This window comes from Misgurnus anguillicaudatus, chromosome 12 (genome assembly GCF_027580225.2).
Source record: "Misgurnus anguillicaudatus chromosome 12, ASM2758022v2, whole genome shotgun sequence".
Taxonomy (NCBI): domain Eukaryota; kingdom Metazoa; phylum Chordata; class Actinopteri; order Cypriniformes; family Cobitidae; genus Misgurnus; species Misgurnus anguillicaudatus.
In genome coordinates this window covers 28999523-29017231 of record NC_073348.2, presented here as the reverse complement: position 1 = coordinate 29017231, position 17709 = coordinate 28999523, and the positions used below count along the sequence as shown (strand labels likewise).

The window sequence follows — 17709 nt, the reverse complement described above, 5'->3', positions numbered from 1 at the left end:
GGTACATAAAAACGTCAGTTTGGAGCCAGGGCATGCGCAGAAGGAATTGTCTGTGAAGCCAGAGGCAGAGTCGCGGTATCAAAAGCTTGCATGCCCAATTTAACCACGCCAATCAAAACAACCTTACTTTAATATCTTTACATTAAAGATATCAATGTTATATTTTTTACAGAATGGTCTTTACATTATACAGAATGATTTTATGTAGAGCAAATCACAAAAAAAGTACTTGCTGCATACCCATTAACGGCATGCATCGCTTTCCTGGCACTATATTACTTGCGGGATTTAACTTCGTGTCTTGCAAATTTTTTTATAGAGTTAAATGTTTGTAACTTGCACGAAAATGCATTTGAGTTGAATAGCGCATGTTTTCACTGCAATCGCAGCACCCAATTTGTGTTTTTCCATCGTCCTACGCGAGTTTGCATCTATTAGTGTCTATTCACGTCTGTTTGCGTATTTGCAATGACTTTGTATGGAATCTACTTGCGCAAATTGTTGAATTTGCGTTTAGTGTGTATTTTTAGCTTGGTTTTTACTATAGACTGTAAAAAAGATGGACGACGCGACATCGCTTTCTTCCATTGTAACGAATTGAAGCCAAAAATGTCTGACCATGTGCGCTGCCATATTACGTAAAAATGTCAGTTTATAGCCAGGGCATGCGCAGAAGGAATTGTCCGTGAAGCCAGAGGCGGAGTCGCGGTATCAAAAGCTTGCATGCCCAATTTAACCACGCCAATCAAAACAACCTTACTTTAATATCTTTACATTACAGATATCAATGTTATATTTTTACAGAATGGTCTTTACATTATACAGAATGATTTTATGTAGAGCAAATCGCATGCATCGCGTTCCACGCTCTAGATTACTTGCGGGATTTAACTTCGTGTCTTGCAAATTTTTTGATCGAGTTGAATATTTGTAACTTGTGCGAAGATGCGTTTGAGGCGAATAGCGCATGTTTTCACGGCAATCGCATCACCCAAATTGTGTTTTTCCATCGTCCAACGCGAGTTTGCATCTATTAGTGTCTATTCACGCCTGTTTGCGTATTTGCAATGACTTTGTATTAGGGATGCACCGATAGGATTTTTTTGGGCCGATTCCGATATAAACAGACAACTTCTGGCCAATACCGATGCCGATATTAAACACTTGTATACAATACTATACAGTTGGTCTATTAGCTAGTTTATTTCTGCATCAAATTATTTTTACTGAACATGGATTGGATCTAATTAACATTCAACTGACCAACATAATAAGAGAGGCACAAATTAAGCTAAAACAATATAATAAGAGGGCATGAAAACCTTCCAAGGTGGTTTTTGCTATTCAGCATTTATTTTTATTAACAACATTAACTAATTTTTTTACATATAATGGATTTCTTTATGCAGTTAATTAATAAACAATCGGTATCTGCCTTTCTCGTGCTATTGCCGATATGCCGATGGTTTCAAATTCATCAAAAATCGGCTGATAAATATCGGCGGCCGATACATCGGTGCATCACTACATTGTATGGAATCTACTTGCGCAAATTGTTCAATTTGCGTTTAGTGTGTATTTTTAGCTTGGTTTTTGTCTATAGACGTCGCTTTCTTCCATTGTAACGAATTGAAGCCAAAAATGTCTGACCATGGGCGCTGCCATATTACGTAAAAATGTCAGTTCGGAGCCAGGGCATGCGCAGAAGGAATCGTCCGTAAAGCCAGTGGCGGAGCCGTGTTATCTGACTTCTGCCCAAACGCTCGCATGCCCAATTTAACCACACCAATCATAACGACACGCCTCGTTTATATAGCTTCAAAGTAGTAGCTAAAATGAAACATATCATAATAATGACTAATTGAACATATATCAGCGTGATAACAACAACTTGAAAGGACCAAAACCATCTTTTTGAAAATTTTATTGGAAGTGTAAATATTTTTTATATTTAGAGCCGAGTCCCATTTCGTTTTCATGGAGAGGGCGAGGTTTATGACTTGTACTGCAGCCAGTTACCAGGGGGCGATCAAAGAGCCAGAGACTTCCCTTTTCAAGATGTATGCGGCACACAGTGGCGACTCGTGACTGCTCTTCCGAGGGGCGCAAATTCAAAATGTGTGTTTGTTGCGTCATGTGAACCATGTGCAGCATGTGTTTTGTCAAAATAAGTGCCTGCTGCACACGCGTCAAAACCGTTTATGATAAAAGAGACGTTCACGTTCACAAAATACACGCAAGACACATCCCTTAACTGTAAACTTTGATTACGCATGAGATTATGCGAGTATCTAGCAAACGCGAGCGTCTCTTTTATCATAAAACCTTTAGATGTGTCTGCAGCAGGCACTTATTTTAACAAGACACGTGATGCAAATAGGTTCACTCGACGCACAGACTGCGCATTTTTTAAATTACGAACCACACACATGACGGGAAAAAAGAAGTCACTGGCCGCACACCTGGTTTTAAAATTAAACAAGCAATCCGGGCATCACATTCAAATATGGCGTCACATCAAAAACTACAAATCTCATTGGTTGTCAAATGTCTCATGACATAACATGCTACTGATGCATGAGAACCAATGACATTTAAAGTTATCCACATGCTGGAAGTCATTTACATGAGGAATGGCATGAGGGTTTGTAAATTATGAATTTTCATTTTAGGGCGAACAATTAGTTACAGTTAGGGTTTTTTCTTAACCATTAAATTGAAAACATTCACTTGTTTGACGTGCAACGTGCACCTGATGAATTAGTTAGTGAATGAGACCCAGTTGCTTCCAGGTGAGCAGTCGAAACGGGTTGTTAATCTTTTACTGTGTAAAACTCACAGACTAGGTAAACTTGAAGAGGAGTTCGAGAAAAAGTTCAACAGCTTACCACAGTACAGCCCACTGACATTTGACAAAAAGAGCGCAACTGTCACAAAGAAGAAAAAAAACAGTACGTCCAACCCTTCTGAACCGCCCAAACTAAGCAAGGGTGAGTTGACTGCATACATGGAAACTGACATCACTTCCTCTTGGCCTCCACACTCATTTCTTTATAATTTTTTTAGGAACTGTCATCTCATGTTCAAAATGACATAACTTCCACCTAACATAGCATGCATTTTTTTGTTTGTTCTGTTTATATTTATTTTTTTAAATTAGGTTCATCTTCATCTCAGAAAAAGACTTTTTTCCACAAGATAGTGAACAAGTACAAACAAAGGAAGGAGAAATCCAGTGCTGCAGACAAAGGTGATAATGTAAAACAGCTGATAGACACTGTTATAATATCAGAATCATTGTTTGTGTATATTAGAGGTGGAGACTGTGCCTACGTTGTGATGGTGCTGTTTGTCCGTGGATTAGCGTTTCACTTCCTACTGCATATCTAGGTCACTCTTCACTCTGGTTATCTTAAAGGGGCACACGTCACAGTCATATCATTATTCAGCCTGTTGTTTTGCTGTAAAAGTTACACATGTTTAATATTACTCCTCGTCCCACACCTGTACATGCCATTGATCACCTCTTTAGGTTAGGTTCATGCTAAAAAAGATTTGATCTGTTTAGTTTATGCCATCTGTGTTCTCCTCTGTTCTTTCAGACGTTGTCACACCTGACCATGTGGTCACAGAATCGTGCCCGGTTGTGAAGCCGGCCAGTCCATGTGTGTCTCCCGAACCCGAGTCCCAGAAAGTTCTGGACACGCCTGTGGGGAGTCAGAAAAGGAAGGCGCGGAAAAATAAAATCACACACTTGGTGCGCACGGCTGACGGTCGAGTGTCACCTGCAGAGGGTTAGTTGTAGACATTATTTGATCAGCTCTTTGTTTTATCTGAGATGTGTTAAGCAAAACAAATCCAAAACCTACTTAAGTCATAAGTCAAATAGTGTGATTTACTGATTTACTAGTTTTTCTAAGTAAGCTGACTTACAATTTTCATATGATGGACAATAAAAAAGGTGAAAAATCCCATATACATTGCATTAATGGGTTCAGATCAAGCTGTATATTTGGTCATCCAGCAATCAGCCAGAACATTCTAGCAACACCCTAATAACCCACAAAACACCCTAGCACCTGCCTAACCCCCATAAACATCTTCGCAACACCATAATAACTCAAAGAACACACACAGAGCACCCTTGGAACACTTTAATACCCCTAAACACCCTAGTAACATCCTAATAGCCCACAGAACACTCCAGAAATACCCTAATATCCCCCAAATACCCTAGCAACACCCTTAGGACCCACAAACACCCTATTACCTTCCAAACACCCTAGAAACACCCTAATAAGAACCCCCTAGCAACATCCTAATAGCCCACAGAACACTCCAGCAATACCCTAATATCCCCCAAATACCCTAGCAACACCCTTATGACCCACAAACACCCTATTACCTTCCAAAACACCCTAGAAACACCCTAATTAGAACCCCCTAGCAACATCCTAATAGCCCACAGAACACTCCAGCAATACCCTAATATCCCCCAAATACCCTAGCAACACCCTTATGACCCACAAACACCCTATTACCTTCCAAACACCCTAGAACCACCCTAATAAGAACACACTAGCAAGACCATAATAACCCACAAAACACCCTAGCACCTGCCTAACCCCCATAAACATCTTAGCAACACCCTAATAACCCAAAGAACACACACAGAGCACCCTTGGAACACTTTAATACCCCTAAACACCCTAACAACATCCTAATAGCCCACAGAACACTTCAGCAATACCCTAATATCCCCCAAATACCCTAGCAACACCCTTATGACCCACAAACACCCTATTACCTTCCAAACACCCTAGAAACACCCTAATAAGAACCCCCTAGCAACATCCTAATAGCCCACAGAACACTCCAGCAATACCCTAATATCCCCTAAATACCCTAGCAACACCCTTATGACCCACAAACACCCTATTACCTTCCAAACACCCTAGAACCACCCTAATAAGAACACACTAGCAACACCATAATAACCCACAAAACACCCTAGCACCTGCCTAACCCCCATAAACATCTTAGCAACACCCTAATAACCCAAAGAACACACACAGAGCACCCTTGGAACACTTTAATACCCCTAAACACCCTAGCAACATCCTAATAGCCCACATAACACTCCAGCAATACCCTAATATCCCCCAAATACCCTAGCAACACCCTTATGACCCACAAACACCCTATTACCTTCCAAACACCCTAGAAACACCCTAATAAGAACCCCCTAGCAACATCCTAATAGCCAACAGAACACTTCAGCAATACCCTAATATCCCCCAAATACCCTAGCAACACCCCTGTGACCCACAAACACCCTATTACCTTCCAAACACCCTAGAATCACCCTAATAAGAACACACTAGCAACACCATAATAACCAACAGAACACCAAAGTAACACCCTAATAAACTGCAGAACAGCCTAATAACCCACAGAACACCCTAGCAACACCCTAATAAGCCACAGAACCACCTTAACAACACCCTAATAACCAACAGAACACCCAAGCAACACAATTTTAACCCACAGAACACCCAAGCAACACCCTAATAAGCCACAAAACCTAGCAACTAGGGATGGGCGATATCTTATCGTTTGCGATATACCGTTAAAATGTATCCTCGAGATAAAAATCAGTCTCCTCACGATAATAACGATAAGTCTAGTTGATGACGTAGTTTGTGCGCGCAAGCATGGTGGAAGGCGGTCGTGAGGCTAAGGAGGTGATTGTTGTTATTACCATGAATTTACCAGAATGAATTTACCAGTAAATACAAAAATGTGCTGTTCACACATGCAGTGACGTTCGGTCTTTTTACCAGTAAGACATCATTCACACATCAGTATCAAAATACAGGTAAACTCGGAGAAAAAGCGGAAGTTACCTGTATCGTTTTTGTAAACAATGGCGGGTTATGACTTAATATCCACGGTCCTTATTTTGTTGTTTTCACATCTGTGGCAAACGCTTACGGTCGTGAAGTTGCTCGTATCCAAACAACATTGCTTTAGGCCGCGTCAAACGGAACCTGCGTTTGCACATTTGGCTTCACAGAGAATGTGCTAAGGATGCCGGCAATTTGGGAAATAGATGGTAAGCTGTTTTAAACAACTTTGGTGGAGAAATGTGGATATTAACTTCACGTGTGCTCGACTTTTAATCAGCATGTGTTTGGAAACGTACCTCAACAGTGCGGGCGGTAAACAAAATCTGTATAAAACGTTCTGATTGGCCCGAAGTTGTCAGCGCGGTCTGACGTTGTCCGTTCTAAATGCCGGTAATCCTACATTTTTCGTTCACACATAGCACTTACCGGTAAATTACTGGTAATCTTACAACCTGTCTTACTGGTAAATTGGGAGTACTGATTTACCGGAAAGGTTCTGTTCACACATGACCTGTTAACTGCGGTAAAGACTGTATGTGTGAAAGGGACTATTGACTGTTTCACATTGAACGTCTTTACTTTATCAGGTTATTTTACGGTTGTAATTTTGAAACACAACTGAGGACATGGTGATTGTTACTTTTCCTGTTTGCACTATTTTTGCACCATGAGAGTATAAATAAATACAGAATCTGTGTTTAGATTTTAAACTTGTAATTGATTTGAATTATTATTGTGTAATTGTTGTTGTGTGATGTTTTTCAGCACAGTCGCTGAAACACAACTTAAACATAACATCATCTGATATTTTACAGAATAGAATAATTTATCGCCATTTGTATCGTCACCGCAACAAACAAATAAATAAAATAAAATAAAAAAATTTAGGCTATAGACGGTTTCAGCAGTAACAACATAAACAAGCGGCTGTCGCGGTTCGCACGTAACTTCCGGTAAACTCCGCCATTAATAACAACAAAGTACTTTAAGCGTAGTTTATTTATATAACAAGCAAAAAACAACACACAGATTACTTAGGAAACCAAAACATTTGTTATTTTCGACGAGGCATTTGTTCAAGAGATCAGTTTAGCAACTAGTCAGACCATTAAAAAACGAAACCGGAAGTAAAGTTCGGATACACACGTGTATCACGTGCGTCCGATGAAACCGTCTATATCGCCCATCCCTACTAGCAACACCCTATTAAGCCAAAGAACCACCTTAGCAACATCGTAATAACCAACAGAACACCATAGCAACACCCTATTAACCCACAGAACACACTAGCAACACCCTAATAACCCAAAAAACACACTAGCAACACCCTAATAACCCAAAGAACACACTAGCAACACCCTAATAACCCACAGAACACACTAGCAACACCCTAATAACCCAAAGAACACACTAGCAACACCCTAATAACCCGAAGAACACACTAGCAACACCCTAATAACCCAAAGAACACCCTAGCAACATTATAATACTCTAAATAGCACACTCGCAACACCCTAATAACCCAAAGAACACCCTAGCAACACCCTAATAACCCACAGAACACACTAGCAACACCCAAATAACTCAAAGAACACCCTAGCAACACCCTAATAACCCACAGAACACACTAGCAACACCCGAATAACCCAAAGAACACCCTAGCAACACCCTAATAACCCACAGAACACACTAGCAACACCCGAATAACCCAAAGAACACCCTAGCAACACCCTAATAACCCACAGAACACACTAGCAACACCCTAATAACTCAAAGAACACCCTAGCAACATTATAATACTCAAAATAGCACACTTGCAACACCCTAATAACCCAAAGAACACCCTAGCAACACCATAATAACCCAGAGAACACCCTAGCAACATTATAATACTCAAAATAGCACACTTTCAACACCCTAATAACCCAAAGAACACCCTAGCAACACCCTAATAACCCACAGAACACACTAGCAACACCCTAATAACCCAAAGGACACACTCGCAGCATCCTCATAACCCAAAGAACACCTTAGCAACACCCTAATAACCCACAGAACACACTAGCAACACCCTAATAACCCACAGAACACACTAGCAACACCCTAATAACCCAAAGGACACACTCGCAGCATCCTCATAACCCAAAGAACACCTTAGCAACACCCTAATAACCCACAGAACACACTAGCAACACCCTAATAACCCAAAGAACACACTAACAACACCCTAATAACCCAAAGAACACACTAACAACACCCTAATAACCTAAAGAACACCCTAGCAACACCCTAATAACCTAAAGAACACCCTAGCAACACCCTAATAACCCACAGAACACACTAGCAACACCCTAAAAACCCAAAGAACACACTAACAACACCCTAATAACCTAAAGAACACCCTAGCAACACCCTAATAACCCAAAGAACACCCTAACAACATTATAATACTCAAAATAGTACACTAGCAACACCCTAATAACCCAAAGAACACCCTAGCGACACCCTAATAACCCAAAGAACACACTAACAACACCCTAATAACCCAAAGAACACCCTAGTAACACTCTAATAACCCACAAAACACCATAGCAACACCCTAATAACCCAAAGAACACCCTAGCAACATTATAATACTCAAAATAGTACACTAGCAACACCCTAATAACCCAAAGAACACCCTAGTAACATCATAATACCCAAAATGGCACACTTGCAACACCCTAATAACCCAAAGAACACCCTAGCAACACCTTAATAACCCACAAAACACACTAGCAACACCCTAATAACCCAAAGAACACCATAGCAACACCCTAATAACCCACAGAACACACTAGCAACACCCTAATAACCCAAAGAACACCATAGCAACACCCTAATAACCCAAAGAACACCATAGCAACACCCTAATAACCCAAAGAACACCCTAGCAACACCCTAATAACCCAAAGAACACCATAGCAACACCCTAATAACCCAAAGAACACCCTAGCAACACCCTAATAACCCAAAGAACACCATAGCAACACCCTAATAACCCAAAGAACACCCTAGCAACACCCTAATAACCCAAAGAACACCCTAACAACATTATAATACTCAAAATAGTACACTAGCAACACCCTAATAACCCAAAGAACACACTAACAACACCCTAATAACCCAAAGAACACCCTAGCAACACCCTAATAACCCAAAGAACACCCTAACAACATCATAATACTCAAAATAGTACACTAGCAACACCCTAATAACCCAAAGAACACCCTAGTAACATTATAATACTCAAAATGGCACACTTGCAACACCCTAATAACCCAAAGAACACCCTAGCAACACCCTAATAACCCACAAAACACACTAGCAACACCCTAATAACCCAAAGAACACACCAGCAACACCCTAATAACCCAAAGAACACCCTAGTAACATTATAATACTCAAAATGGCACACTTGCAACACCCTAATAACCCAAAGAACACCCTAGCAACACCCTAATAACCCACAAAACACACTAGCAACACCCGAATAACCCAAAGAACACACTAGCAACATTATAATACTCAAAATAGCACACTCGCAACACCCTAATATCTTGCAAAAACACAACTGCAGGTCTGCACCAGCCACTACATAAAGTTTTGTGTTAGAAAACATTATTGTTACAAAGCACACTTTTTATGTATGTTTTATTGGTTAAACTTTCTCTGTTTCTGCAGAGGACAAAACTAAGGATCAGACCAAGAATCAGGATGAAAAGCCATTCACTCAAGAGACATTATGCAATAGGGGGGTCTGCTACACTGACCCCAGATCAGAGGAAGAGGACAGGCCAGAGACGTCCAGCAGCCTCCCGACCTTTTTCAGCTTAGCGGCCCTCGCAGAGGTTGCCGCCATGGAGAATGTGCACAGGTACCCTTAAAAAATCTCGTTCAGTAGTTCTTAAATGCTTTATGACCCCGAATTCACATTAGACATTAAAGAACTAATTTTTAATCTTTTTATCATAAACTATACCTGAGCTAAATAGAAAAAACTAAACAAAATGATATTGCAACATTATTAGCTATATTTCTAATGTGGCAAATGTTTTTGCTGCAAAATACTGTTAAGCGCCATTGGAACGTATGGTGGTTGTGTTTGGTTATTTTAATCAAACTTGCCACTTGTCATAAGCAGCAACCCACCAGTTTACAACCACTGGCTTTGTTGTGGTTGTATGTCTGTTAGTAATACACCCCTGTGTCTGCGTTCCAGAGCCCAGCGTGCTGTAGGGATTGGCACTGAAGGTCAAGTGAAGGACATGGCCCCGGTGCTGATTTCCTGTGCGGACCAGTGAGGTCTCAACTCGGACCACGCTGGGTCAAACCTGGTTTTTGGCCTGTGTACGGACTTGCCGAGGCCCCAATTTTGACCTCGGGCCCCTGATGCCAGGGGGATAGAGGGAAAGAGAGAGATAGAGACTGCAAATGGATTAAGCAAGCTCTGACATGGATGAAGATGCTTTATCCCAGAAGTCTTCACCTTGCACCCTGACCCACCCTCCCTCCCTCTCACCCCCTGAGGGAGCCAAGCCTGGTCCTCGAACCTGTTGCCTCCGTTGGCCTCGGACCAGTTATCAGACTTAACAATCTGCAAGAAATGGCTACTATTTTAAGGTCAAGTTTTGCCTACAAAAAGTGCATTTGAAGCACATGCTCGCTCTCTCTGTCTTTTTGTTTTTTATTTTTTCGTTTCTGGCTAGCTGCAATGCACAAACATCGACTTTGTCTCAAAAGGAAATTTTGCGGCTTCCTGTCCCCTTTTCCTGCTCTAAATCTGTGAGACAGAAAGAGAGTGAGTGTTGGTTTATTAACTGCCCGACCTCAGCTTTATACCTCACCCCGTTCGATTTTGTTCTTTGCACAGTTCAGTACCACCGTCACACGTACACAATGAACAGTCAATGCCTAGATGCCTCTTTCTTTCAATCAGTGACCCTCAATGCGTTTGGTGCCTGTGTAGATGAGAGGCAGTCAGAGGCAAACCACCTTTGATTCTCACGCAGCAGTGTTTCACTAGGGGAGCCGGATGTTTGTGCGCAAATCTCTGTGGTCGCAAACGTGCCCACTTACTGACTGAATCATCTGATGGAAAGCCAGTCGAACCTTTTAAGATCTCGACGCTCTGTCGCTTTCGGCTCTTTCTATTATTTGTAGGCCCAAGTGGAATCTGGTGGCCTTTTTCTCATTTTCTATTTGTGGGGAAATCAAAAGTGAGAGTGTTGCGCTTTTATCATGCTAATTCAATTAGCTGAGGTATTTCATAAGCAAACTCACAAACTTTTAGACTCTTATTCCATTTTTGTGTGCACAGATTCCTCATGGGCCTGGTTATCGGAGCAGTGTTTGCGATACTTGAACGAAAAAAATGCATTTTATGTCAATACTTGACCTTACCGCAGTGTGTAGCGTCTTGCTGGCTAATCCAAACGAGTGCTACGCCTCTCTAATATAGTTTAATAATAGACACTGCACTAATTTTTAGCTACAGTAGACAAGGCTTTTAGTTGACGTGTTATAGCAATTTTTTTGTTTTGTTTTTGTATTAGTTTTTGATCTCAAATGAGCTTTTGTGTAATCACTGAGATCCTCAGCCCTCGTTTCCTGAGGCTGCAGGTGCCATTCCAGCTTATAGTTTAGTCCATTCAAGCACATGGTGAGTGATTTGGAGGGAAAATGAAAACCGGAATTGATTTAGAGAGGTTCCTGTATCGTGGGAGTCCCAGCATAGCATGTTTATGAAATGGCTCATCTTGTGAGTCAGACCCGGTCTGGGACTTGGTCTGGTCTTTGAGCCAGAATGTGTGCTGTGTGTCTGCGTTGGTGGAGTGTTAAAAATCATTTTCCTTATCAGTATTTTTGTCTTGTTTTCCACTTAACCTCCTTATAAGCTAATTAAAAGACGGTTTCATTGGAAACATGCGCGTTGCCACGGTTACGCACCTGGCCCAAAGTTACCTTCTGTTTTTTTAGCAATCTGGTTAGTAGCTAAACTGACCTTTGGAACAAATGTCTGGTTGCGAATACAAATGTTTCCGAAAGACGAGACAGCATGGATCCCTGCTTGGCAGCCAGGCAAGAATTCGTGATCTGTAGCTAACGTTGTATACATTAATTTTACACAATAATGTTAGCTTAGATACGATTTAATTATGATTTGAACAAAGGTAATTTATTGGTTATATTTAATCTACTCTAAAGAAATTATTTTGTTTTTGATTTATTGCTTTACCGTGGGTTCACACCAGCCGCGTTTAAGGTGTCAAATTTGCGTCTAGTTTGCCGCTCGAACATTTTGACTTTACCCGCTTCATTCGCGTGTGAAAGCCGCGCGTGAAATTCTAGTCATCGAGACATTCACACGGATATTCGCGTCATGGGTGGGGCTTCTGCGACTCCGCTCGCTTCCTGTAATCACGTCACTACTAGAGCAAGCTCCTGATTGGTTAACGCGGCGCGTTTTTCCGCCAAAGTTCAAATTTTTCAACTCGCGCGTTTGCCGCCAATTATGCTAGTTCATTCGAATGAGGCAGAATCACGTCTACCGCGCCGCGCTAAACGCCTCATTCGAGACCTCCAGACGCGGGTCAAAGCGTCTTTATATGGAATTAACATTGATATCACTCGTGCTTTGATGCTTCTAACGCGGCTGGTGTAAACGCAGCATAATGCTATGTACACACCAAACGTGGGGCATCGCGTAACTCCCTCTAGATTACTCGCAGGATTTAACTTCGTGTCATGCGAATTTTTCACTCAAGTTGAATATTTTTAACTTGGGCGAAAACGCGTTTGAAGGGGAATAGTGCGTGTTTTCGCGGCAAACGCGCCTCCCATATTGCGTCATTCGCAATCGCCCCACGTCTGATCGCGTCTTTGCATTGACTTTGTATGTAATCTATCCGCGCAAATCGTTGAACTCGCTTCTGGTGTGAACCCACAGTTAGTCTACCAGAAGTTTGGGCCACAAAAGCCATTTGTTAATGTTGCTGCTGAAACCGTCTATTTCTATAAGGTTTAGATTAGACTGGAAAACCAGATAAAAATGCTACTTTAAAAATGATTTTTTTGTTGTTGGCAGAAGTCATCAGCTCTCTGTGTTCTTGGGCTGCTTTGAACCTCAGATTTCGCTTCCTAAAAGCCTCCTGAGATCCCGGGGAGTCTGGATGAGATAAATGAAGGAAATCTATAAGCCAGATCATGAAACATTAGTCTGCTGTTACAGTTGTGCTTTTTCCATTTTTGTATCTTTATTCTTTTGTTAGTTTCGCTTTTTAAGTAACAGATTTTCCTTCTATAAATAATATTATCTGTGAATTTACGAACTTATATCTAATAAGGTTTCTTTTTTACTTTTTCGAGAAATACTGTATTTAATTCCGTAGAGCACCTCGTGTAAGGTTCGTTTTCCTCGCTTTTGTTCGGTTTTTAAACCTCGGCCTTTCCCGAGATTCGCTGTACTGGATCGAGACTGTTGTCAAAAGCTCATATACAAATATCTGTGTATATATACCTATGCTTACCTGTTAAGCCAACAAGCACTGAGATAGATGCACCGCCTCTAGACCATTAGTTTCCTGCTTGTGGAAGTGCACGTGCGTGGCAGCTCATTGCCACATATATGGCCTGCGTCTGGTGTGCGTGGCGGTCGCGAGATGATCTATGTCTGAATGTTTCCCGTTCCTGTTATTTATACAATAGAGGCATTTAATCTAAGCCAAGGGTTTAAACCTCAGTGTATTTTAAGTAATAGCAAGCTTATAGGCTGTATTTGTGCCTGAGGCAGTTGTGAGACATATTGATGATGTTTACCTGATAAGTCAGGACCTAATCACTTTTTTGTAAATGTGATTTTATGAAGCTATTCAAATTTTATAAATCACCTGTATGGCCCTGCTTACAAAACTTTAGAAGTGTATACTAGCAGGGCGAAAGTATTATAAATGAGAAGATGTTAAACTTCCTGCTCAGCTGTGTTGAAATCAGTGGATTGTGATTATAGACTGTTTGAAATGTGTCAGTATGATCGTTAACCTACCCACGTTTTAGTTAAGGTTAAAGTTGCATGATTGAAAGCAGGCTATGAGGGATAGACATGCAGTTTAATTATTTCAAGAAATGTTTATAAATTCCAGAAAATGTCAGATTTTATTGTTATCATTATTTATTTCTTCTTGAAGTTAGGAAAGGTAGAATTTGGCATCTCCAGTTGACCTAACTTGCTTGTCTTTGGATTGTGGGAAGAAACCGGACATTGCTTTGTGCCGACCAATCAGATTTTAAACAGACTATCCCTCAGCCTCATTTTCATTCACGTAACGTTAAACATGGTGTCTGCCCCGATCGAGGTCTATTAGATTAGATCTGTTTCCTCAAAGGATGAATATACGTTGTTTTCAGGACGTAACCGTAAGACGTCTTCCGTCGCGTGTAACGCGCCTCAGACGTGACACAAGTTAAGTTCTTCCCAGCAATCAGGAGATGTACCATACTCGCGTTTTTCTCGCAGACGTTTGCCAAAGAAAAGCGAAAATAGTCTAAGGGAAAGAAAGTCAGGCTTAATCCGCTGCGCTAAACCAGTGGACCCGTCTTCAGGTTTCAAATGTAATTTTATCAGCACAACTAATTCTTCTAATGTTTTCCTCTGTAGTATCCTGTGCAAAATGTTGACACCTTTTTAATGCCTATTTTAGGACGACAATATTTGCACCTTAAACCCATACCAAAACACCATCATCTTCTTTAAGGCATAGTTCACAATAAAATCAGGGTGTCATTTCTTCACCCACACGATTTCTTTCCTGTGCGGTTTGCAGAAGTTAACGCTGGGCTTTTTAAAGCATATAAGTGTACAAGCAACGGATCTTACGCAAAGCTGTCACATGACTTTTAAAGACAAATGTAGTGCATAGGACTGCATATTTGTTGTTGCTTTTTATAGCTGGATGGTCATGATTCCTGGTTCACTTTGTATAAAGAAAAGAAGTTTGGACATCCTACCTAACATTTCTTCTGCAGACTTCAAAAGGAAGATACTTACTTTTTGATGAGCTATCCCTTTAAAGATTGATCTTCCCATCTCGCCAGTGTCCCTCTCATGAATGTCATTCTTAAAGCGATAGTTCACCCAAAAATGAAAATTCTGTCAGTTTACTCACCCTCATGATGTTTTAAACCTGTATGCATTTATTTATACTGTTGAACACAAAAGAAGACAAAAAAACGACACAGTTGATTAGTGCTGTGACGGAGCGCAGTTGATCCGGATCACGACCCGTGGTTCGGCTCGCATGTGATTCGCTGATTAATATGCAAATTTAAATAGGGAATGTTTATCGTTTGCACTTGTTTCTAAGGCTTGCAAATGTTAACATTCAAGTGATTTAAAACAATTTAACCTCAAAAAGGCACTAAAGTGAGCAGATTTCTGTACGCACATGCGGTTAAATGTGTCCGGTCCAGCTCTAGTCAGTAATCATCCTGAATAGAGCAATGAAAAACAACCTAATGTTTTTATGTGGAGCGACTGGTACGCTGCATCTTCTTTCTGAAGCGCCGTTTGGAATTCGCCCTCCGCCTGTGTGTGTGTGCGTGTTTAAGTGCCGTCAGTAGTGCATATACGGAGAGACGCGTTTCAAAAAGTAAGCCAACATAAAATCTTTTTGTTCTTGACAGGGCACATACATACAAAATGATCTCACAGTATTCTTTTTCTAATAAAAACATTTGTTCATGTAAGTGAATTATAGAGTCAGAAACCAGTCTGTGCTTATTTGGTCTTAAAGAGACAGTAACCTCAATTAACCTACTTAAGTCTATGTCATTAATGTTAATCAAACAACCCAAGACAAAAAGAAAATTACTTCTGTGGCTCTAAAAAAATTATAATATTTAATTCGTACAATAAAGACAGTATTATTATTTATTTAATTCGATTTCTGTTCCTAATGCTAATTTTAGACCTACTTAATGTGCATCTTTGTTCTTTTTTTATAAATGTTTGTAATTTCTTTATTTGTAATAAAATTTTTCCCACCCTTTTTTTGCTGATTCGAAAAATTATCCGATCTGTCCCTCAAAAAACGTATTGTGATACGAACCGTGAGTTTTGTGACCCGTCAGCCCTAAAGTTGATGGTACCCATTGACTTTCATAGTCGGAAAAACATACAAATGGGTACCGCTGATCATTTATCATAGTATCTTTTTTTGTGTTCAACAAAATGAAGAAACTCATGCAGGTTTGGAACAACATTAGGGTGAGTAAATGATGACAAAATTTTCATTTTGGGCTAAACTATCCCTTTAACCAACCCCTCGTGTAAAATGAGAGGGGAAGTTGTTGTATTTTAACAAATTGTTATTGCTAGTGAGAATTATAATGCGTTAAATGATAACACCCAGCATGATGCATCTATAGATTTTGATTTATATCTATCCCATAATGCCCCTGTCATGAAGTCCACCACACTTTTTCTATTTAGAAGTTGCCTCTTAGCAAAATGCCTCTATGAAACAGAAATTCCTATATTAGCTATAAAGATATGACCCTTTTGTGCTAGATTGTCTCTTGAATGTAATTTTGTACCTGTATTTTTCTAATTCCGATTCAGTCTTTCTGTATGCGGTGGCTTTATATGGAGAAATTCTATCTAGGCTGCTTCTATAAGTGAATAATTTGTATAAACTTCCAGATACACACCCTGACCTCTGTATTGCGCAGTATACGTTCGGATCTCATGAGGGTAACCATAACACCTTCCTATGTGACATCAGCTTTTAGGCTAGAAATACGCAATAGCTGCGATCGCACCTTCCACGAGTTTTTAGTCTTAATTACCTAAATATGCACCCGGCATAAATGATGATCCTTTTACATGAATGTAAGTTCATGGCTTAAGATGCAGTTGTGGCGTTGTCTCTTTAAAAAGCTTACTCTTGAGCTCCTGTTCTGATTTCTCTGAGGAGTTTATTCCTCTCGTGTGCTCGATCTGATTATTGTCACTAGTACTGTATGATGCAATGTATGGATCTGATTGTTACAGCCCAGTTGTTGATGCAGCCTTGCCTTACTGAACCCCATGTGTAGAGAGGGAAACCTTCGCCATTGCCCTTCTCACCCAGTCTTATGTCATTACACTGTCTGCTGACGCAAATGTTATTCTTTAAACACCTATTAAAGTAACATACATATGAAACTGTCTTCTTTCTTGCTTTGAGTACATTTGTTATTGCTAAAATAGTCGATCAAGGATGTGATTCTGATGTCTGTGAAATCCAGGATAAAGCATAAAATTAGTATTTTAGGATTTAGAGAATGTGTCTATAAAGCTGAGGTTTTTAAAGCATATCTGTTATCTATATTAATAATTCATACCAAGAGTTTTAAAAATTAACCCTGAATCAGTAATTTTTTTGGTATCATTCATCTTTCACATAGGTAATCCACACAGCTCCAATGGGTTAATGAAGGAATTCTGCAGGTGATTTTGTAATAAATATATCCATATTTCAAACTGTATAAACTATAATAACTAGCTTTGGGTAACAATGCCATCTTGGACTCACATGATTCATGAAAGTCTGGAGTATATTTGGCTGGAGTATCACTTTAAGAGTGCAAAATTAAGTCTAAAAATTGCCAAAGACAACCATTATGGGGAAATAATAACAAAATGGAACTAATATTAGCATCAACAAGCAAACAATTCAATTTTGACTTTTAAAAACAAGAAATCAAGTCTACAGCTAAACGT

General features: G+C 40.2%; 1 protein-coding gene across 7 annotated transcripts in view; it reads left to right on the top strand.

The window, feature by feature from the left end:
* The window catches only part of bbx (BBX high mobility group box domain containing), a 47361-nt gene extending 30210 nt beyond the window's left edge, over nt 1–17151 (top strand). For 6 of the 7 annotated variants that reach the window (XM_073874303.1, XM_073874305.1, XM_073874300.1 and 3 more), the window contains 5 exons: nt 2842–2990; nt 3161–3250; nt 3603–3794; nt 9633–9825; nt 10171–17151. In XM_073874303.1, the coding sequence (XP_073730404.1) occupies nt 2842–2990; nt 3161–3250; nt 3603–3794; nt 9633–9825; nt 10171–10252 (706 nt within the window). In that variant the 3' untranslated portion in view covers nt 10253–17151. The remainder of the gene's footprint in view (nt 1–2841; nt 2991–3160; nt 3251–3602; nt 3795–9632; nt 9826–10170) is intronic. The other variant, XM_073874306.1, reaches the window with a different exon arrangement.
* Nucleotides 17152–17709: the final 558 nt, after the last annotated feature.